This window comes from Cyprinodon tularosa, unplaced genomic scaffold (assembly GCF_016077235.1).
Source record: "Cyprinodon tularosa strain WSP-4 unplaced genomic scaffold, ASM1607723v1 ctg923, whole genome shotgun sequence".
NCBI lineage: Eukaryota > Metazoa > Chordata > Actinopteri > Cyprinodontiformes > Cyprinodontidae > Cyprinodon > Cyprinodon tularosa.
In genome coordinates, this window is record NW_024039700.1 from 86,737 (window position 1) to 110,414 (window position 23,678).

The 23,678-nt window shown below is 36.2% G+C and overlaps 2 protein-coding genes across 2 annotated transcripts in view; one reads left to right on the forward strand and one right to left on the reverse strand.

Annotated features, from left to right (window-relative positions):
- The window catches only part of ctnna2 (catenin (cadherin-associated protein), alpha 2), a 310,231-nt gene that overhangs the window by 40,837 nt on the left and 245,716 nt on the right, over positions 1–23,678 (reverse strand). The gene's annotated exons all lie outside the window — the stretch shown is intronic.
- On the forward strand, positions 17,008–21,314 carry lrrtm1 (leucine rich repeat transmembrane neuronal 1). The gene has a single exon (XM_038274635.1). It carries the CDS (start codon positions 18,141–18,143, stop codon positions 19,716–19,718), a length of 1,578 nt encoding a protein of 525 aa, XP_038130563.1. The 5' UTR covers positions 17,008–18,140; the 3' UTR covers positions 19,719–21,314.

A 23,678-nucleotide genomic window follows, 5' to 3' on the forward strand; every position in this document is an offset into this window, starting at 1 on the left:
AGCTTTAAGAAGTGTTGCTGCTAAGACATAAAAAAATCAATACAGTTTTGGCTAATATAGTGTAGTATAGTCAGTAAATCTACTATTATTTCCTTAATAGTCCTTAATGAGGCATAGGAAAAAAAAAGCATGTTTTACATAATGTGCTGAAACATAATTGGTAAAGTGAAATATGTTCTGATTTTATCATTATCATTTTTGTTAAGTTGTTGAATTAATTAGCAGGATAATGTTTGTAGATAACTTATTAAAAGTATGACATGATGAATTTGCACTGAAGTGAATTGTTTGTAGAAAAGCTTGCTCCCCCTCCAGCAACGTCTGTAATGAATTTACGACTCATGTTTTCGATAAATCATGCAATTAATTACCTTCAAGGTCAGTCATCAGTGAAGTGGCTGCGAAGCTTTAGAGCGCATCACCACCTGTGACACTGACACAGGATGAGCAGCAGGGCATTTTTGGCATTGGTCCATTTACTGGGCCTTTGTCCTAAAAAATGTTTTTTAAAATTAGTTTTGAAATACAGTGCTGGTTGTTATTGTAAGAACATTCTTTTTATTATGATAAAGTGATAAAAGGTGGTAGATTCAAGCTGTTTTATTTGAATCACTATAAGATTGTTCTGTAATTTCTTTAAGAGGGAAAGAAACTTATTACAAGCAGAACTGAAATTGTAGATGTTTTGTTTCCTCTGCAAAGTGTCGTGCTGGGGCAGATTATTCTTATTAAATATTCATACTAAAAGAGCTAAAAGTTGTGTGCCTTGATTAATGGAGGGGGGAAATATTAAGGGAGGATTTCAATTGTAGCTTCTAAAATGTCTCTTTAAATTGAATCTGTTATGAGCAGACGAGAACAACGGTCTTATATAATTGTCAGTTCAATCTAAATTAATGAACACACTGCTAAACAATCAACTAACAAACAAGGCTTTCAATTATTGACCAATCCTTGTTTAAGTAATTTTAAATTCTGTTGCTTCTGTCTGAAACAAAAACAAAGAGAAAAATCAGAACATACCGCAGGCAGTAGCAGATGAGCTAGTCTACAAACCTGCCAGCACCCCCCCCAAAAAAAACAAACAAACAAACAAACGAAAAACTAAGAATGTCCCTGCTGGCTCATAATGCATCTCCCTCAAAGCCTCCACTGACTGCTGTTGTTTCTGTGGCTAGCAGGCAAAACACTTTTGAACTTGTGGCACCGAGCTTTGTCAGCGATGATGCTTGTGAATTGTAACCACATTTTTTTTTAGCATTTGGTTTCGCTCCGACATTTCCAGTGAGAGCTGGGTTTGTGCATGTGATTGCTGCACAGTGCTGCAGCATTTGGCAGCAGAGTTGCCTTGCCGTTCAGGCACAGACACAGAAATGACTTCTGCTCAGTCTAGGAAAAACAACTCTGTGTGTGGAGTTCTTAGAATTATATTTCAGGATTTTCAAAGTGAGGTCCTTTTTCAAGCTTTTTAGCAATGTTAAATTCAAAACCTCAGGGGCCGGTTTTCTGCAAATTTTGAACCTGGTTTCGAATACCCACTTGAATCAAAAAGCTAAACAGCATCACTAGCATTAAGTCGAGCACTAATGTTTGCTGCCATGGTTTTAAACTCAATTACTTGCCAGGGGTATATTCCTTCTTTATTTAATATGAATATAAAATAGACTGTCCTAGAGGCTGATGCAGGCAGGTGGACAAAGAGAAGTCAAGAAAAAGAGATTTAAAACTCAAAAAGTTTACAATAATCTATTAAAATGAATCATACAACTACAAGGAAAAGTAACATGGTGTAAAAATAAATAAAGAACAAGTAACAAACTGTGATGTCAATTAAACTTATCAGTTAGTTTGCTAATCTGAAAGAGAAGTTCAAGAATCAAGGTTGCTCATTGTCATTATGAAACTATAACAAGTCACAGAAACTCCTGAATTAGATAGCGCTCATAATGTGGAGACAAAACTGAAAAAGATCTAAGAAAGACATGAAAAGAAATGCAATAAAGACTTAATAAAATACTCCCTTAACATTTTTTAAAAAAAACAAAATATTAAAACAAGCTTCAAGAAAAACTTGAACGACATATTTTTGACATTGCCAATATACATTTTTTGTTTGTACTCAGCATAAAATAAAAGCCATCTGGATTTATAATTAATAACAATATAATAAAGTTCTCTGCTGGAGTTGGATATTAACCACTTATAATGTTTTAACTAGGAATATCCCAGACTTCATACCTGTTAAAGATGGACTCCAGCAATCATTTAACCACTGAATCATAGTTAACATGCTGCTATTCACCTAGCACTTCAGCAAACAGGTTAGCAGGAAAAGTCAGCATTAACAAGTTAGGATTCTGCTGATATGTAGTACCTTTAGGAACATTTGACTAAGCAATGGATATTTTTGGTTGTAGCTCTCACCCTTAGCTTGTGCAACATATTTATGCTGCTGCACATATTCTAACTGAAACAAGATCTCTGTTGTAGTCAACGGAAACCTTCTTAACAAATAAATGAATATACGTACGGATTTGCACATGCCAATTTATTCATGTTCATTTATATGCGGGGTGTGTCTGACAGAAAGAACAATGTTAATGTAAACCCACACATGCAGGTGAATACGATGTTTATAAAGTTATTTTCTATGGCTGAAATGTATGGCTGACATGACTGTAGTCTTATAGTCACTTCTGTTGAAGGTGCTTCATTAATCAAAAGAGAAATTAAATGTTACAAGTCATATTATAGAGTAAAGCAATCTTTAAAGTTCAAAGAGCCATTTTACTCCAGTCCAGCAGAATAAAAGATGTTTAGAGCTGCAAATACTGCATGGCCCTAAAATAAAGCACGGCTTTTTATTTTTGATAAATATCTGATATAGGAAATATTTCACCATTTTAAACAGTTTATTAATATTTGTAGGTTTTAGAACAAGAAAAAAACAGACAATGTTTCATATTAAAGAAGTATTATTACGTTTGTCTGAATAAACATAATAATACTGTTTATTATTATTCTGTTTATAATACCGCTTATAGTTTGCCCTGAAATCGAAGGGTTGATGGTTCGAGCCCCCGCCTGTGTACGGCAGCCTCGCTTCGGTCAGTGAGCCCCAGGGCAGCTTTGGCTACAATGTAGCTTACCATCATCAGTGTGTGAGTGTGTGCGTGAATGGGTGAATGACTGAATTTAGTGTAAAGCTCTTTAGAGTCTCCTGAAATGAAAAGCATTATATAAGTACAGGCCATTTACCAATAATCTGGAAGACTAAAAAAAGCAAAAAAAAAAGGTCAAATATAAAAAAAAAGCCTGAAGCATCTAAGACTATACTTTATTCAAAACCTTTGCTTCGTTCTTCATCATTTTAACTACTATTAAGAGCCATTATAGATGGTCCAAAGAGCCACTTGTGACTCAAGAGGAGCAAGTTGCAGACCCTTGTTATAGAAGTTTTTAAAATACCATGTTGATGCTAATGTCTGGCGGCAGGAAGGATCTCCTATAGCCATCTATCTTATACACAGAACATCTCTGTCTGATATCATCATGCTCATGAACATCTCAGGATGTCATCATGAAGATTGATTGATGAAACACTGCTAGGACAAAAAACCTTATGGGAAATGTCAAATAAGCTTTTCATCAACTGATCTTCGACCTTTTAACTTAAGAAGGTTTAGGACTTAGCCTTACAACCCAATGACTTCAGATTTCTTGTTCTTATTTTGTTTTCGTCAAAATTAAGAATATTTAGAGGTTCAGGATCCTTTACCTTAACTCCCAGAAGTGACATAAGCTTGACTTAAATTTCTTAGAGTTTCAGCCTTTTGCATCACAGACCTCTGTTTGTTAAAGTCTGCCCTGCTTAGTATTGACATGTTAGAGGTTTGTGTACATAGAAAAGAACCGGCAGCATGTTTGACTGAGGATAAAGCAATAGGCCAGAGTCGTCAGCACCATCAAAAGTCCTGGCATGCTGATCCAGAGAGCTGGGATTTTGAAAAACAGGCATGGTGGCTCTCAGTGAGATTTTCAAGTCATCTAACAGCTAAACAAAGTTCCCTACGCTGACAGAGAATGGTTTCAGGCACTGCTTGATTTGTTCTCTGAAGACACAAGGATTAAAGCCTTAACACAAATAAATATAACAGCATAAAAATTGCAACGTGTAATTTAATTAAACACCTAATAGAGAAAACCTCCATAAACACATCGACCTTCCAAACGTGGGTGAAATGTTGGCTAAGGCAGCTTGCTGTAAATTCCTCCCAGCTGCGGTGGCGGGTGGAAGAATTTGGATTCTGTTTCTGCGTGAAAGCCTGTCCAACACAGAGTGTGACTGCTCTCTGTAGTGACATGGCAAGAGCTTTGTGTCTCTGACTCTCTACAGGGAACACTTTGCTTTGAACATAGCTGGAAGCCATTTAGAGGGATATTAATACTCATTCTTTTTCCTCAAACAGACAAATATTCACATAGGAGCTTCAACTGGGCGCTGTGTGTCAAAAACAGCAGCCAGTCAACAAATCATTCTGTTTTGCAAGACTTCAGACTTTTTCTCATTCAATGCATTTGAGAATGATAATTTTCATTGTTTAAATATTTCTAATATTGAGAACACATTTTTAGTGACAGCAGTAGCGATTAAATGTCAGCATGAGCATTAAGTCGCAGCTCTGCTTCCCTGAAAAAAGGTTACATAAAATAATCACCGGAATGGCACAAAGCTATTTATAGCTAAACATGCAACACAAGATGCTAATACCCTTTCAGATCATTGAAAAGAATGCTTATTTTTATTACAATATATTTGTAAAAAAATAAAATAAAAATACTTATCTTAGCATATATATTAACATGCCCATAGAAAGTTATGATATCTCTGTAAAGAACATTGTAAAACACAAAAAATAATCAGTAAACTTTAAAAACATGCTAAACATTCGAGGATGCTGAAATAAAATTGAATGGTTTCTTGGTATCTTTAAAGAATATATGTTTACAGTTTCATTTCAACTTTTCCAGGTGCCTTCAGGATTTGTCAGTCTCTCATTTTTAAACCAAAACAAGTAAACAAGCCACTGGATAATTTTGCATTGCTGTCTACATCACATGGCATATTGAACCAAAAATAGTAAAGGCAAGAACTACAGTATTTGAGGAGATTAGAAATAAGAAGACTGCACAGTGTCTGATAAAGGACACAAAGTTTCAAATAATATTTCAATTGGACTAATGACATAATGCAGAAGCTCCACAAAGGTACAAATAAAAAAAGCTATTGCAGATAAAAACAAAGCACAGTGGATTCTGGGAAACCTGAAGGATGACTTGATTCTACGTCTGCATTAGTGAAGTCTCAAGACTGCAAGGGCACCCTGAAGTAACACATACTAGCCAGTGTCAGCACTTAGTTGCAACAGAAGTAGAGGCAATGTTGTAGTGTTACAAATGATAGAGAAGGGATTTAAAGAAAAGACACTAAACAGAACAAAAGAGATTAGGCTATCCTTAAATGTCCCTCTTTGAGCACTGCTGGGTGTCCCAGTGGACAAGCAATTACTATTTGATATCCTGTGCAATAACCTGTTTCTCTTGTTTGACACCAAACCATCACTCAGTATTTACTAAACTGCAGATAAAATGGAAAGTACAACCCAGCATGCAGATCTAAATAAATTCAATTATTAAAATGACTTTAGTAGTACAGCAAAATACCAAATGGAGGATTGTTTTGTTTACTTTTTATTTTAGATATGATGCAACTGTATAATATTGTAACAGACTATGAAAGGGAATTCTGCTTTTCACTCATTGAATAGATCTAAACCAATACCCGGTTATCAACTATTAGGATTTTTTAGGATTTAATATTGTGGGTAACAAAGCAAAACTTAACAAAAAAACTTCTATTTATTAAAACTGTAGTTTTAATTAATTTGCGTTTCTCTAGTCTAATCTAAAAGGCATAATGTTGAAAGGGTCGCACTTTGCATGTCAGTAACAAACCCCAAATCGAGATTTTCTCTCGAAATTTCTCGCATGGTTTCCTTTGATTAGATGTTTCATTGATCCAACAATTTAACAAACATTAAACAACGAAAAAATCCTCTTTCCATTACAATTACAACTTGACTCTCATCTCAACGATTTGTGTGATGTTCTTAAACAACTTTGTGTTTTTGTTAAAACTTGTTCGATGAGCAGAAACAGCAGCAACACCACATGCTGCAGTTGATATGCTGGTTTAAACAATTTTACTAAAAAATATGCTTTATTTACTTCTTTGATTTTAATTAGCTTTAACACATTGAAATTGTTCTAAATTTGTTTTGAAGCTGATTTAATCTTATTCAAAACTGTCAGATTAACTTTGGTTCTGCAACATAAAATTAATTCTGAACTGTGACGTTACTGCATGGAATTTACCGACAGGTGACCGACTGGATGGTAATTGATTAGATATGAAATAACACGCATACATTTGCGTGAACAACAAACAACTTCACCTTTCATAAAGTAGTTTAATAATGTACAGTAAAAGCAAACCTGCCTGTGTGTAGGGCCCTTCATGTTCGCATTAAAATACTTTTTTAATAAATGGACAAATAGGTAAAACAATTCCAGTTAATAAAACAACATCTATTCCCTGCAGCAAGTCCTCCTACAGTATAACTATACTGCACTACAGACAAAGATATTGCTGCCATTAACCTTGTGTACTTGGTTGTTATTGTTTTTCTTATTTTTGTCAGTGTAGAAATGACTGGTGTTTCAGTGCTTCTGTGTTTAGCGTCTATCCTGCACTAATTAATCCTCAGTCTACTCTCTTTTTCTTTCCCACAACACGCATAACTGGAGTCATGTCTGTTTTGTATTTTTCTAACTTTTTGACTTCTCAACATATATGAACTGGTCATAAAATACATGGTTGCTCATACAAAACTTGATTGTGCTGAAGACATATATTTCCACTGCAGCCATACACTGGCTCAGAAAGACAGATTGCTCGTAATTCACTGACTTAATTTAACAACTACTGAATTTAGTTGTGTTGTAGTTGAACTTGTGTCAAATTGGTGATTAAGGAAAATTATCTGATTCTGACCATATTGACGAACTGGAAATTTTTTATTTTACTATAGATACTTACGTAGATATTTCTATCCCCTTTTTCTTTCTCTCCTCCCTTTCCATCCCCATGTCATTGAAGACGATTTCATTCCCTAAATCATTACCAGTAAAGTTTCAAGTTTAACCTCATTGCAACAACCAAAATGGTCTGCTTGTGAAAGCAGATCTGTTCGGCTATTATGCTACTCTGCTTTGGAATAATATTTGTTGTAAGCTGTAAATTAAACTGAACTGAAGTCAGTTAAAAGTTTTTTGTTTGTTTTTTTAGCTTAGTTTCCTGTAAGCAACTAGCCTCTTCTGTGAACAAGAGAATAATAAGTTGACAGTAATTCATTTAAAAAAGGGTTTTAGAAATGAGAGAGAGATGTTGGTGTCTCCAGGTAGCTAAAATAAATTAGGATTTTTATTTATTTATTTTTTTGGAACCACAAACTATCCCACATTAGGGTCAACACAATGGTCATTAGAGTCAAGCCTTGATTAATTTGAATAAATGTGAGTTACTATGCTGCTCATTCTGAGGTTTAATGAAAACACAAGCGTGAAAAAAACACAAACAAGCAGATGCATCATTTAAACTATAACAGCAGCATAGAAGGTAAAGTGCCTGTCTGGGTGAGAATATGGCATATAATCACTTTAATAACAAGCATTGTTCCTATTAAGACAAAACATTAAAATTCATTAGAGCTAAACATCTTTAGGGCCTTGCCTTCACATTGTCAGTGTGCTTTTTTTTGCTACAGCCAAAGCTATACGCATTGATGTCTGGGTGACAATAAATGCACAGCATCTAGAAAGAAGGTGAAAGTACAAATCTCATATAAATGGAGCCTGGAAAATAGTACACATTGTTTGGTTTGCAAGTTTTTCAAGTATATTTGCTTTTTAAAAATAAAAAAATCTGCCATCATGTCTAAAATAACCTTGGTCAAATTGAGTTTATATTTCTTCAGTAGCAATTTTATCCAGTTTTTCTTTCTAGCATTTTAATAAAGACCATTCCAGACTATCCATCCATTCTACCTAATCCTGTCTGAATACTTAAGCCCACCAACAAGTAAAGCTTTATTCATCTACCAAATCTCACCATACTGTTTTAGCCACTAGAAAGCCTGTTACTTGGTGTGTATTTGCTTTTTTTTTTTTTTTTTTTTACTTTCAAAACCCCAAATCACAAAGATAGGGTGTTCAAATAAAAGCTAAACATTTCTGCAGATAACATATTGATCTCAAATCAAGCAGCTGACACTCATACAAGGCCAACTGAAAGCTTTAGCTGGGCACAAAATAAATTAATTATTATGATCCTTTGACATTCAGATTTTTTTGCCCCACAAGCCCCAAATTCAATCCAAGCCTTTATGAATCTAATTATCATCTTTATATTGGTAATATAAATATATATTTCCAATATGTTGAGCCACTATTTGTGCTGCTATCGTCTCCTATATTTAAATATAGAAATATTGCCACTTTTTTTAATGAACTGAATTAAATTTATGTCACTTTTGACTTTCCATATATGCTGCCAATGAATTGTTCGAACTATTAGACTTCTGTTGTTTGAGAGTTTATATATGAGTTTTAAAATAGTAAAAAAAAACTTTATTTAACAGTTCAGATTTTACAGTAGGAGCCTATTTTTACTCATGGTAGCCCAGATCTTGTAGGTGCAGCTGTGGATATGCCTAGTACTCATGTCACTATATAGCAAATTAGAAACAGTACAGCCTCTACAGATACCTATTGCAACAGTCCTAATTAGAACTTCATCTATCAAAGTTAAACAACAGGTCCCTGGTAGAAAGGCTGAATTTCTTAGTGCCATTAAAGCATTAAAAAATGATAGAGAGCAGGCCGCCTGTGGAGGAAGGCAAACCAAAGGTCGGCTGTACCTGCAGCTTGGGGCGTGTTCCCCAGGTGAGAGTCATGTCACCGCTTCTATATCAAAGTGATAGAGCAACTACCTGAACCACAGCAGCTGGAAACATTCAGGCTGAGTATTTTCCTGTTGCTATGTGTAGTATTTTGCATTTTACTGGAGTAACTCCATAAACTCTAACCAACAACGACCAAACTATTTTATAAGAATGGGGTAGGGAGGTTATTGGCCTACTAATGTAAGAGAACGCTGGATGAAGAGAAAATATTTTTATATAATTTCAGTATCAAGCCTATGCATTTCTCCATAAACCTCCCTTGATCAATACACACAAAAGAATCTGAACTGGTGCCTGGAACTGGGCACCCTCTCTATCCTGGGCCCAGGACAACTGTCCCATATTAATGAAGGAATATTTAAAATAGCCCATATTATAATGACATAAAATAATAAATACAAATATTTGCAAAGCATCATACAGCTTTTGAAGATAGTTTTATAATTGGATTGTATCAAAGAGCTTCTTTGTCCTGAACTTTTTAATACTTTTTGTTCTCATGACATTACGATTTAAAATGTTTTAGCTCAATCTACATAAAGCATGTTTATAAATTACCTTTCCTCAAATACTTTTTTTTTTCAGAATGTTTATTAATAGCGTATTAATTAAACACAATTCTAAATATTGAACACAAAATAAACATATTTTAAGCTGTAGTAATATGTACCATAGTTTATTAGCATTCAATGAAAACTAAGAGGTAAAACTAATACTGCTCTGCAGCAACTGAAGAACATACCTATTTTTGGTTTCATACCATTATTATTTCGTAAAAAATGACATGTTAATGGATGATTCACCATTTGGGTATTAAAAATCGATGCTCAAATGGCCAAAAGTGCTTAAATAATTATTAATTGAATAATTAGTCATGAAAGATCATCTGCGTAGCATCTAATTAATGTATTATTGGATCATTCTGCAAAATTTATACTGCAACATACAGTACTGTTATACCAATTTTCAGGAAGTATTATGTGGTCTATACAGTCTCAGAGTTGTGATGTTCATAATACAAATTGTTTTGACAAATCTCTAAACATGTACAGCAGTCTGGCTTAGCTGGCCATGAAACTCTATCTGCAGCAATGTCAAATACGTAGAAAGTCAATGTTGACATGTTATGTCCTCAAACCCTTGCATCTTTCCACATCATCAGAATGATGATGTGGAAAGATATATACTGGGAGAGTGTGTGATAGGGGTATAACTCTGGTAATATTACTCTGCCGGAAGTCACACATCTATATACCGTAAACATAGCAAGATATCTTGCTATTTTGATATCCCCACCCCCCTCATAAAACATTGCTTCCTGAGTTGTCCAGCAACATTATCTCTACAGTAGGGCAATTAGTCATCACCTACCTTTTTTTCCTGGACTCACACAGTGAGAAATCCTCTGACTCTATAAATAACATAAATAACGAGTCTTCAATCTCTGAAAGACAACTTTTAGCCTTATTTTAATTCACAAAAGACATGCATGGTTCATAACCAGTGTATGTCTGTCTGTCTGTCCGTCCGTCCGTCCGTCCGTCCATCCATCCATCCATCCATCCATCCATCCCAGTGTCTGCATATCCGATTGAGTATGTTTATGCAACATTTAAAAACAGCTGCATTGACTTCCAATCTTTATCTTCCAGTCCTGCTGATTTTAGCTCCAGAGCTCAAGCTCTCAATCTAAAACTGATAGTCTGGATGTTCTGCCCTGCATCAAGTCATTACAGAGCACAATGTCATTAGCTGATCATGTAGTCATCTGTTACCTCTAAGAATACACTAAAGGTGAGGTCCAAATGGTTCCATATGAAATATGCGCTTCAGCCTTTATCTGAATGACAAGTTTTCTTATATTTCTCGGCAAGGATATTTTTGTCCGTGTTGATACTGGATGAGCTACATTTCATAAAGAAACAGATGATTCATGCAACATGTCTTATTTCAGTATAAGAAATATAGTTTTATGTCATCAACAAATTTGTATCTTTCTACTTCTTGTCATAGCTACAACTTTTTCACAGAACATTTAAAGTGGTGCAGAATAAAATAATAAATTTTATAGAGAATATACATATATAGCATACAAATGTGTTTTTATGAATCTTAACAGGTTCAAAATCTAGTAGATTCAAGACATGTGACACAGAGCTCAGGCATTTTCAGATCCTAGGAGCTTTATGATAACTCTGAAAAAATGGCTTCTTCTGGGCATTAAAGCTACAGTGTGTAATAATTACAGGCATATAAAGTCAGAAATTTAATATATTATACATAACTATGTTATTTATCATCACCTATGAGCTCAGCCTTTTAACCATAATATTTGCGTTGCCTTAGAATTCGTTATTTATAATTACATAGGAGCGGGTCTCGCAGCCATGGAGGCTGACATCTTTGCGCTACGGCAAGCGCAGAGGCAACAAACTAGCGATTGCGAGATCTCCCATGACGCTCAAAAATAACTACGGCAAGTTGAGAGAGATTAACTGAGACGGTACTGAACAGTAGATGGCAGTATTATGCCTGAGAAGCGTTTAGTCTGCCTGAAACCAAAGAAGAAGAAGAAGCAGGTATACTGCGCCTCAGTAACAAGAAAGGTGAACAAGGCGGCAGGCGTGAGTGACTTTGCAAACTGTTTGGCACTGTGTGGCAAAACATCAGACGAATGGAGGATCATGCCTACTCTGTATCACAACGAAAAGCGGCGGACACCGAACCCCCGTCATCTAAGAAGCGGAAACACGACGAGAATAAACGCAAGAGTGACAAGAAACGGCAAAAAACACGGATCAACATTGGCACGGCATTTACACGATGCAAGTCACTGATGGAGGAAAAAGGTTTTCAAAGTGACGCTCAAGTTGCCAGTTTTCTCTTGGACAGGTAATTAATCCTACACACACAATTGTCTAATATCACTGCAGTTTTTGGAGTACAGGATGCTCAGACCTGTCTAAAACAATAACATGCTGCGTGATGATGCTGTTACTCTCCAGTATACTTATTCAGCAACGTCCCTGACGTTTCACAGGTAATGATTCAGTAATTTTCTGTAAAATAATTTTCTGGATATATACCTCGGTTACTTCTCTCCGGCTCCTTTGGAGATCTTCAAGCCTTTCCTCCTCTGCTCTCACCCCGCTGGCTCCCCTCTCTCGCCTGGCCCTAGCTGCACGGCCTCCCTGCCTTCGCCCTCGTCCTCTCCCTCTCCCTCGCGTTGTAACCCCCGTGCCACCAAAATGACTTGGACTCTGTAAACGGGGGATATATATTCTTCCAGCGAACACAATCTCGCTGTTAAACTAATGGCTACAATTACTTCGTCTGTTTATATCACCATGCAAAGCAGCTCACCAAGACGTCACAACGATGTAGAAAAAATAACGGGTATATTTATTATCTTAAGTCTACATGAAATCTATACCCTACACAGACTAATGAAATACTATCTGTAAAATTATCTATGTAAACAAACCTCATCACTTGAGAGGGTAGGTGATGTGGACGTCGTAGAAGAAATTTTGTCCCGTAACGCTCGCCGTACTGTTGGGGGGGAGAAGCGGTGGGGGGGAGATGTTCATGTTGCTGCGGTCTGTAGTCTGACCGCTAGATGTCGCTGAAAATTACACACTGTAGCTTTAAATTTCCCTGATTGAAGCAAAAAGAAAGTAAAACAAAAAGAAGCAAAATGAAGGTTAATATCAGCCAAGCTTTTGAGTCTGGTGACGACTAGGAATAAGAGGGCTCAGAACGCACCTAGAAGTTGCTGCTTGCTTTCTGAGCGGGTAAGTCAAATGTTTTGTTTGGTTTGCAGACCTGGCAACTGGTGGGCCAAGAGTACAGAACGAAGTGGGGGAGCACAAGTGCACCTCTTTTTGGCAAGGAAGAGTAAAACTTGTAGCTATCACTCGTCAAAATATATGTTGACAAAATTAATCATTAATAAAAACATAAAAGAAAAATTTGTTTTCATTTCCTAAACTTGGTTCATCAGGGGCACTGCAATGTCAATGTGCATAAAAAAAAAAGACTCTTTTATGTTTATAAGATTTGTTTTAGATTGCCCAGAATCACTTTATATAAAGTTAAAGAATAAGAGCTAAGAGAGCATTGAAGTACCAGATGGAGGTACTTAGCTTAAGATGGGAAATGGTAGATAGAATCACGACAAAGTGCAGGGCTGTTAGCTAATTGTGTTTCCCTTTGCATAATTATTGTAATTAAACAAAGAACCAAACTCTCACTTCATTTCAAAGGTAATGTCTGCTTAGGCTGAGAAGCATGGAGAGACAATTGGCATCTGGTTCTGTTTAAATACTACAAATAGTCCAGCTTAGTATCAATTTATATATACCGGTACATGTATATGCAACAGTCTTTGCTTTGGGCTAATTTTGAGTGGAGGTGATATGAATTTATTCCCTGCCAGGTTTTACCCTATAATATGTTTGTCCTTTTCTCCAGCACTGTATGGTAAACTTTATGGTAAAGCACATTATTCTGCATGTTTGAGATGTTTTGCATTTTAAACGTTCTGAGTTCAACTGACTGCTGATCCAAAGGCTTTGATGAACAGCAATCATCTGAATCATCTAAAGCAGAGAAAAAAATAAATAAAAAATCACCCAGGGCCTGGGTAAAAAAAAAAAAATATTGTTATAAGGGAGAAGAAACATGATGAAGCTTAATTACTGTGGTTCAAATCGGGCTAATTTAACTTCACTTTGTTTCTTTCTTTTTATTTATTTATTATTTTATTTACCAATAAAAAAAAAAATTGTGAGATTTTAAATCTCCTTTACAAGGATGATTCCCAGGCACATATACAAGATAGAAACAAGCCATTATATTTACAACCTTAAACTGTGTTTTTAGATCATTCGCAAAAACAAAGTATAAAACTAAAAGTAAATTACAAGATCAGATAAACGCATACACCATAAATAAGCACGAATACATAAGAATAAAATCCAACAAATAAATGGAAATAACTCAGAATTAACCAAATACAACCCATGCACATGTCATCTTTTTTTATTTATAAATTCTAATTAGGATAAATGAATAAAAATGACATTGTCGCCTTGGTGGTGCTTTGACAAAGAATGGTGGCATAACATTGTCCCCTTTGGTAAATGTCAAGGTTTTGTTCAGCCTCTGCCTGAACTTATAAATGACCTTATTAGACCTTATTATGTGCAGAAAAGGAAGGCCCTCGCTGTTTATCCTCTTTCATCTCTTCTTCAACCTTATTCTCTCTTTCCTTTGTTCATTTTATGTTTACTACTTTCCTCCGCAGTAAATGTGAGAAGACAGCTTCTTCAAACAAAAATATAAAGCATGGCACAAGAGTTTATGTAGCAAATACAAATAAATTTAAGGTGATTCAACTGTATAGTTGGGTAAAAAAAAATAAAAAATAGATTTAGTTAGATGATTGTTCCACTAAATTACCAGTCCCTTAAATAAATAATTTTAAACTTTGATGCTGTCTAAACAACTTGAATGAAACAAGATGCAAATTCAAAGAGAAATGTGCCTCATGTAAGCATTAAAGCTACTTTGAAAATAAATGTTATGCGCTAACCATATTTCAATTAATTATTTTGATTAGGGCTATATTTCCTGAAGCTCACTAAGGTTTTTTCATCATAACTTTTTATCTTTAGATATTCCACTCTACCTTCGATTTCCAAGGACTCACTGAATCTACTTGACATTCACACCCATATCATCTGTTCCTTTTCTGGTCTCAGTGCGTTCACGCTTGAATGCATCTTGGTGTTCTAATTTATCAAGAAAACCTATGTCATCTTGTCCCCTGGTGCTGCCAACTAGCTAGTAAGCACCTTCTTACACTTTGGGCATGCAGCTCCACAGGCCCAAAACACCCGTTTTCATCTACATGCCTTAAACTATAAAACTTTGTAACACATTTTAAAAATGAAATAATGTCTGCTGTGTTTTACTCAGTAATTGGAAACAATGTATGTAGCAGTTAAACAGCAGAACCTTTTTGTCATATAGGCAGCATTTAAAAAAAAAAAAAAAAAAAAAAAAAAAAATATATATATATATATATATATATATATATATATATATATATATATATATATATATATATATATATATATATATATATATATATATATATATATATACATATATTTATTTATTCAATTTGAAGCAAATACTGATTTGCATAAAATGATATTGCAACCAGCCTATGCTTAAAACCAAGATTACTTTACATTGTAGTGTTGGGTTCGAAATGTTGAAAATTATCCAGGAGAATTGAATGAAAAGGTGTGTTATTTTGTTTATTAGAAAATCTAAAGCTATTTTTTTCCCCACCTAAAATAATTCACTATATACAGCTAGTAATCACTTTACTACATACACACATTTGGTTGAAATATATTTGACTTTCATTGCATTTTGACTTTCTTCATGTTAGATTTGTGATCTTTAATTTACAGAATCATTTAACTTTCATACAAGGAACAACTAAACTATAGCTGCATACTGACATTCCTGACCTCACCATCTGAATCCTGCACCTAAAATTAAGACTCATTAATCCAAACAAACTTCTATTGTTCAATGCTGATGAATATGTGCAATTTATCAACACTTTCAAAGTATGAAAACTGGTGCTTAGCATGGTCCTCAACTTGCGGCCACAAAAAAGGTAAGAACATTAATAACACCTGTTAAAGAGGCAAATTGTCAGTTATAATAATTTGACCTCAATTTATGAGATTGGTTGCACTTGATTAAAACAACTGATAAATTAACAATAACCTCTGATTAGTTAATATATATTCACAATCAAACTGGTCAAATTGGACAACACAAGTCATCTTAACATCTACACCTCACTGAATAAGCTTTCTGTTTTAGAGCAATCTCCATAAACCAGAGAGAGGTGGTATGACAAACCTAACAGAATTTACATTCATTGTCATTTATTTCAGTAAATGTTAAAAAGCTAGATTTGTAAAGATCTTTCATTAACAAATGGTTCATATTCAAAATGTGTTATATTGAACAAAGAAGGTTAAAATACCACATGCATGGCTGATATTGAAAGAGTGAGGCACAGCTTTGGTTACAGATTAGTGCCTTTGTATATCTACAGGTGAAAGATGAAAAAACCAAGTAGTGAATCGAAGATCTACAGTTAGTGAAATCGGAGTGGATCTTCATAGGAATATTTATGTTATATCTTTATACTAATGCTGTTTGGCAACCAATTACATCTGTATTTAAATGTCTATTCAGCCTATAATTGAAAATGACACTGAATGCCTGGCTACAGGACAGTTTTATTAAATGAAAAATGTCATACTCTAGTCTTGACTTGAGCATCTATTGTTGGGGAGGATAAATTATGAATATCAATAGAGTAAGACTGATTAGAACATAGCGATTTATGCAATATAATAAATTCATTATATGTAAATGCATCACAGTTGTACTAATGTTTAAATGAAATGGTTTTCACACAGCATAGCCAACCATTGTATATGTAACAATATACACGTTTATTAATCATACTTTGCTTTAATATACACGACATGTATGCATATGTTTGTTTGATTCAAATGTTTTGGCTTAATAAAAGGAACTCTGATATCAAGCACTTGCACGGTCAAATGAGATGCAATTTCTAACAGGTAGCAAGAGATGGAAGGTTAGTTAAAGCTGGAGGTTCATTTAAGCTCCTGGTTTAAGCCAATCCCCATCTGAATAAGTAAATAATAGAGCCCCTATATAAAAACGCTGCTAAGAAAAAATAAAGCAAAAATGTAGGATGTGAGAGGGAGGAGGGGAAATAGAGGAGGGGAGCAGCATGAGCAAGTGAGTAAGCGATCAAGGGAAAGGGAGCGAGTGAGTGAGAGAAAGAGAGCGAGAACTGAATTGTGAGTGGCTTACGACACTCAGTGAACAGAAGGTGCTTCTGCATGCGCTGTCAGTGTACTAGTCTGCTGCAAGGGATTGCTTGCTCCTTCGCTTCCCACATTTAACGCCCCTGCCTGCCGGACCAGCTCCAGCCTCCAGCAGCCTCTTCCACTGGGCTGACAAAACATTCGGAGATGAATGGAGTAAGCAAAACCTGCTAACCACAGGGGATGTAAGTCGGCTATAAACCGATACCAGCCACTGGAATGACAAGGAATTCTGTTACACAAGAAAACTGAGAAGGATTCTCCAATGTTTTTTTTTTTCTCATGCTTTTGTCACAGGAGACATGATTAACATCTTAAATGGATTTAAACCTTCAAAGTAAGGGATTTCTGAGACGGACAACCATACATTTTGAGAGATCTGCTTAAACTTAATCAGAGAGGAGGAGAAAAGACTGATGCTCAGAAATTATTCCTCATCGTTTTTTCTTGTTGCTTTGGTTGTCTCTTCTTCCCTCTGATCCTTGCAGCAGAAGACTGCAGAGGAGCAAAGAGACAGAGCTCATGCATGCAGACAGGGGAACTTGCACTTCCTACCATCTCGCTGAAAGCTACTTGGATTCTTCCTCTTTCTGGCTCTTTCACTTGAAGAGAACTAAGACATTGTAAGCCTGCCAAGGATCTGGTTTCCACTGAAAAGAGAAAAGGCGGGGGGGGGGGGAGAATGTGTGCCACAGTGGGGTCTTTTTCAGATTCGTACATAATTAGTGTTGGGGCACAAAGCAAGATGCTGAATGGAGATTGTCAGCTTTTTGATAGGGGTGAGTAGGAATATTTTTGAATAAGAGCTACTGCAAAGGACAGCTTCATCTTTCATCCCCTCTCCTCTCCACCCACTGCCGAATATCTCTCATAGGCAAAGAGAGTTGCTCCTAATTATTTCCTTTTGGGAAAAAATACCTCTCATTGGACTGAATGAGATTGATATATCCATCTCTGCAAATAAAATACAAAGACTGCATCAAATCATTTGTTTGATTACATAATATGTAAAAAAAAAAAAAAGATATCTGAAAGGAGCAAAACAATATCCAGAGTGGTTCAATGGACATTTTCTCCCCGACATTCCTGGATATTTATGCTAATGGATTTCCTCCTAATTGGACTGTACTTAAAGTGGCCACTGAAGAAACCCCCTGGGTTGATACTGTATTCATTGGGTATTTTTTTGAGAACTGTTCCTTTAGCAGAGGCAGTTTGTCCAAAGCTGTGCCGCTGCGACAGCAAGCTGCTGTATTGCGAGGGGCTCAACCTGACAGACATCCCCCGCAATTTGAGCAGTGCTATGGGCCTGTCCATGAGAGAGAACAACTTGACCGAGCTGCGTGAAGGCCAGCTAGCTGGTCTGTCACAGTTAACCTGGCTCTATTTAGATCATAACAACATTGACATAGTAGAGGAGGATGCATTTGAGAAGCTGAGACGGGTCAAGGAGTTGGACCTGAGCAGTAATCGGATTGAAAGTCTGCCAAATGGTACCTTCAGGCCCCTCCCAAACCTTCGCATTTTGGATCTCTCATACAACAGGCTACAGGCCCTCGAGCCTGACCTGTTCCATGGCCTTAGAAAGCTTACCAATTTGCATTTACGTTACAACAATCTTAAATTTGTGCCAGTGCGTATTTTTCAAGATTGCAGGAGCATGCAGTTTCTGGATTTGGGATACAACCAACTGCAGGTTTTGGCTAGGAATTCCTTTGCTGGCCTATTCAAATTGACTGAGTTGCATCTTGAGCACAATGAGCTGGTCAAAGTCAACCTAGCCCACTTCCCTCGTCTTATCTCTTTACGCACCCTCTACATGCACAACAATCATGCCACAATTGTTGTCAACACACTGGAGTGGACCTGGCAATATTTAGAGAAGATTGACCTTTCAGCCAATGAAATTGAGTACATTGAGCCCCATGTTTTTGAGAGTACTCCCAACCTCAAAGTCCTGATGCTTGACTCGAATCGTCTGACTTATTTGGACCAGCGCATCCTGGATTCATGGTCGTCTCTGGACAGCATTACCCTGGCAGGCAATGACTGGGAATGCAGCCGCAATGTCTGTGCCTTGGCCTCTTGGCTGAGTGCTTTCAGAGGCCAGCGTGACAGCTCCCTGCTGTGTTCAAGCCCTGACACGGCACAGGGTGAGGATGTTTTGGATGCAGTCTATGCTTTTCAGCTATGTGAGGATTCACCAGCAGAAGCAACCACAGCGGGCCTGTATGCCTCAACAAGAGATCTGGCCAAGGGTGGTTCTGTGTTTCTAGGCCTTTTTACCCCAAATCCCTATGAGGGTGAGGGTAGTGAGGTGATCACAAGTTCTTATACTGTTACAGTGGGCCAAGATGACCTGGACAGCACCATGCAGATCCACAAGGTAGTGACTGGTACTATGGCACTCATCTTTTCTTTTCTTATCTTAGTTCTCATGTTATATGTGGCATGGAAGTGCTTTCCAGCTGGAATAAGGCAACTGAGACAGTGCTTCAGCAGCCAGCGCCGTAAGCAGAAGCAAAAGCAAAGCATGCAGCAGATGGCTGCAATTTCTACACCAGAGTACTATGTTGACTATAAACCTAACCACATTGAGGGAGCTTTGGTAATCATTAACGAGTATGGCTCTTGCACCTGCCAACAACAACCTTCACGAGAGTGTGAGGTGTGACTTTGCTTTTTTCACTACATCTTTACCTGTGATTATATGGATTTACACTAAATCCCTTTTAGGATACCTAAGAGAGGGAGATGCTGTAAAACAAAAGGGAATAATTTCATCTCGGACACTTTTTACACAGCTTTTCACTGTGATGCGAAGGGAGTAGGATGTACCTACCGGACTATGGTGGATTTACCGATACAGCTGTTTTGAAATCAAAAGGCATATTAGGCACCTGTCAATGGGACTTGTTGATGCCCTAAAACCCCCCAGAGAGGAACATGTTTTGTGCACTGGGGGCTTTTCTCTCATGAAAGAATGTTTGAGCTTTAATGTCTCTTTCTATTTCAGAACATTAAAAAAAAAAGTTTAAAGACAAACTGGGACGAACAAAAAGACATAAAATAAGAAAAAGAAAAACAGTAAACCATTTGTATTATGGTACATACACTATTTGAGGAGCATTTAAAATATGAAAAAAATGTTTAATAAAAAAAAAATGTAAAAATAAAAGTTTGTGTAAAATATGAAAAAAGAAGCGCAAGTGTGGACTAAAGTGAAAAAATGATAATCTATTTCTTTTGTAAAGTACAAAAAATGTTTAAATAAATGAAACACTATTCACAGTAAACTCATTTGTATGTGAGAAGCCTGTCACAGAGGAGGAGGAACAATAGACGCAGTCTTTTTGCTCATGGACCAGAGAGCCATGATTCTGCACTGTATCAAACCGAAAAGAAATGATGAAATACTGGGAAAAAAAAGTAAAAAATGAATAAGGCAAACAAAAATCTGCATCTCATCACCAACTCAAACTGCTTCAGCCACATTTACTGGTTTGCCATTCATTTTGTTGACTTGTTATCAGCATAGTTTTTTCTCATCCCCTCATTTTGAACATATTTACAATAATCAATTTCATTTTTGTAAGCATGCTGTAATTACATTACGTCACTAAATGTATTGCATTGAAGTAAAAAAAAGGCAGAACAACTCTCATTAATTTTTGGCTGTCATAGAATAGAGTTTCCACATTTTTCTCTTATAAACACATAAATCCATCAATCATTGACATCATGCACATGTAGTTAAAATGTATTTCAACTAGTGTCCAAACTCCTGATGAAATTTCCACCAGCTTCAAGCAATATTTGCACATGCGGTGTTTACCACTGTGTTTTCATGTGTTATAAAATGTTTGTTGAATACAAGGCCATGTAGAGGTGTGTATGTGTGTGTAAATCCTTCCTCTGGTCTTCACTGTGTAAATTAGCGCACTAAGAGATGTGGCATTTCCTGGCTCCTGTAAAATGAACAGTGTGCTGCGTGAAATGGGGTTGGGGTTTTGATGGGTAGGTGGGTGTGGTGGGAGGTGGGGGGTTGATCACAATAACTGTAGAAAGAGGTAACACACTGCTCTCTAGTGTGCATATTCTCCTACTGTGACTGCATCTTACATTCTGTTCACCGTGTTCTGCAGATTCCTACGGCAGGGGCAGCGTAGGTATACCAAAATTGCAAATGCTTTTCTGTGAAAACGATAATTTTGCATCATTCTGTGATATTTTGAGATAAATAAAAAAAATAGATGTTTATGAATTCTAAGTCGGCGAGAATAAATGTGTTATAAGAAATCACTGATAATCATTACACCCCTCCCCAGTTTCAAAAAAAGTACTTTGACAAACTTCTCAAAGTTATGAACAAAAGAAAAATTCTTAGCATAGATGGTAATCATGCATTCCCAATGAATATGCGTTTAAAGGATCCAAAAGAATCAGGTCAGGGTGAAGAATGGTTTGATTTGGTTTAAACTGCTGGAACATGTTAGAGGTGATACAAAGCCTGGAGCTAAGATCAGCCTAATGAGGAGTGATAAGGATTAATGGTCCCACAGGCAATCAGGTCTGAATGTGGGGGGAAAAGAATTTGGAAGTAAATTAGGATAGTCTTAACATTTAATACTACACATTTTGAAATATAATATGTGTATCCGTCAGATGGTTTTTGCAATTCATTTTGACATCACCTAATTTTCTTTTCTTTTTTTTGTTAAAAAAGCTTAAACTTACCACACATATTCTTGTGTCTTTTAAAGAAAATACTATTGGAAGTCTAAAAGGGTCATATGAGGGTCAAGGAGGTTTTAGTTTGTTTTAGCTTGGTGGAACATGTTAGAGGTGAAACAAAGCCTAGAGCTAAGCTTAGCCTGAAGTGAAGAGATGAGGATTTAATTGCCCTGAGGCAATTATGTGTCTGAATGTTCAACAGGAAAGAAATTTGTCAGTAATTTAAAATAACTGTATCTTAATAATTTGGTTCCCATCATAATGACACAGAACATATGTTGATGAACTTGAATACAAATTTTAATGTATATTTTTTTTGACAGTGCTGTCTGTAAAATGAAGTTCCAGAAATAATATTTAATTTGAAAAATTTTATTTTAGGCAAACGCCTTAGTGATAATATAAAAGTAATGTATAGGACTAATGGGGCAAAAAATAGGCTACAGTATAGACATACAACCAACTACATGCTCTTCCCCTCTTGCCTGATATCCAGTAAAACTACTAATATGTCCTTATTGAGGAGAGGGGCTATGTTTAAGGTATATGTTTGGTGTTACACTGGAAATATGTTCATTTTACTCTGGTTCTATCAGCATTTATCTACACACACATAACTCTTTCAAGCTTCACTGGAATCTAAACACCATATAAAATAACCTCAGCTAAGCAAGCTGCATTAATGATTACTCTTGCACAAGTTATTAAAACAGGTTAAAAAAGTGTAAATCTTCTTGTCAAACATGCCATGCAGTTTCCCTAAAGTCATATGGCAATGTTGTGTCATGTAAAACATTGATTAACTCCCATAAACACATTTATTGTCAGAATGAGGTGCTAAAGTAGCAAAACCACCTCCCACTGCAGATTTTTTGCCTTGAGTCGTGTTTTTAGGGAACGATAATGGTTCAAAGCTGCCATGTGTGAATTTATGATCCATTTCATATTTATGGTAGCAAAGGTGTTCCACTTTAAGACTCAACATGGCAGTTAATCATAACCTGTCAGATCATGTGAATGCAAATGCCTGCTCTAGCCATCATGACAGGGACATAGATTTATTTCATCCTCACATCCTGTCAAGAATTTCTGCGCCGTTTGAGTCCATTACAGGCCCTTCAACACGAAACTGCAGGCTAAATCTGACGCTGAAGCCTCATTTATATAAATATTAGATGATGCTTGACACTGAGTGCCAGTACTGGTATGGCTATTGATTTCAATACACTCTTTTCTTAAACAAGCAAGTGGGGCGAAAGGTGATCGACAATGGCTTTGAATATTTTAATAGCACTGAATCTTCTGTGCTGACATTAAACTACTTTGGTATTCTTACTATCTCTGCTCACCTTTACCTTCGTTCGCTTGTCTCTTTTTGCTCTCTCTATGTTTGTAAAGTGCGACGAATAGAGAGAAAAACAACAATTCATCTAACTGACAACAGATCTGCTTGACCTGTGCTTGAGGTGATGATTCCCTGAAGGGAGATAGGTGCTCTCAGACAGCATCCATTATAAATGTTTTGATTGATGAGCCTCAGTGAAAATCAATACAGATGAATGCTAACCAAAAGGATCACTGTGACAATGTACAACAATGTACTCCACCCTGCTTCATATTTTCATAATTAAGTTGAAAATTATCATTAAAACCATTTGATTAATGTAAAAATACTTGGGAATTGGTAAATGATCTCTTTATGTGTCAGTTTGGTGTCAAATACACTCATCAGGATGCTACTAATTCAAAAATTATTTTGCAAATTTTGTATTTTATTTGGCTTAACGGTTTTATGACAAGAGAGCAGAACATGTCAGAACTGCAGCTGTTTTGTAACTAAAGATATTTAGGGCAGAATGCACATCTTAATGGATGTAAAGCTATTGTTTTGTGTTCAAAC

What these genes read in the sequence shown, in the direction of transcription:
- lrrtm1 (XM_038274635.1), top strand. Translation starts at nt 18,141, where the DNA reads ATGCTAATGGATTTCCTCCTAATTGGACTGTACTTAAAGTGGCCACTG.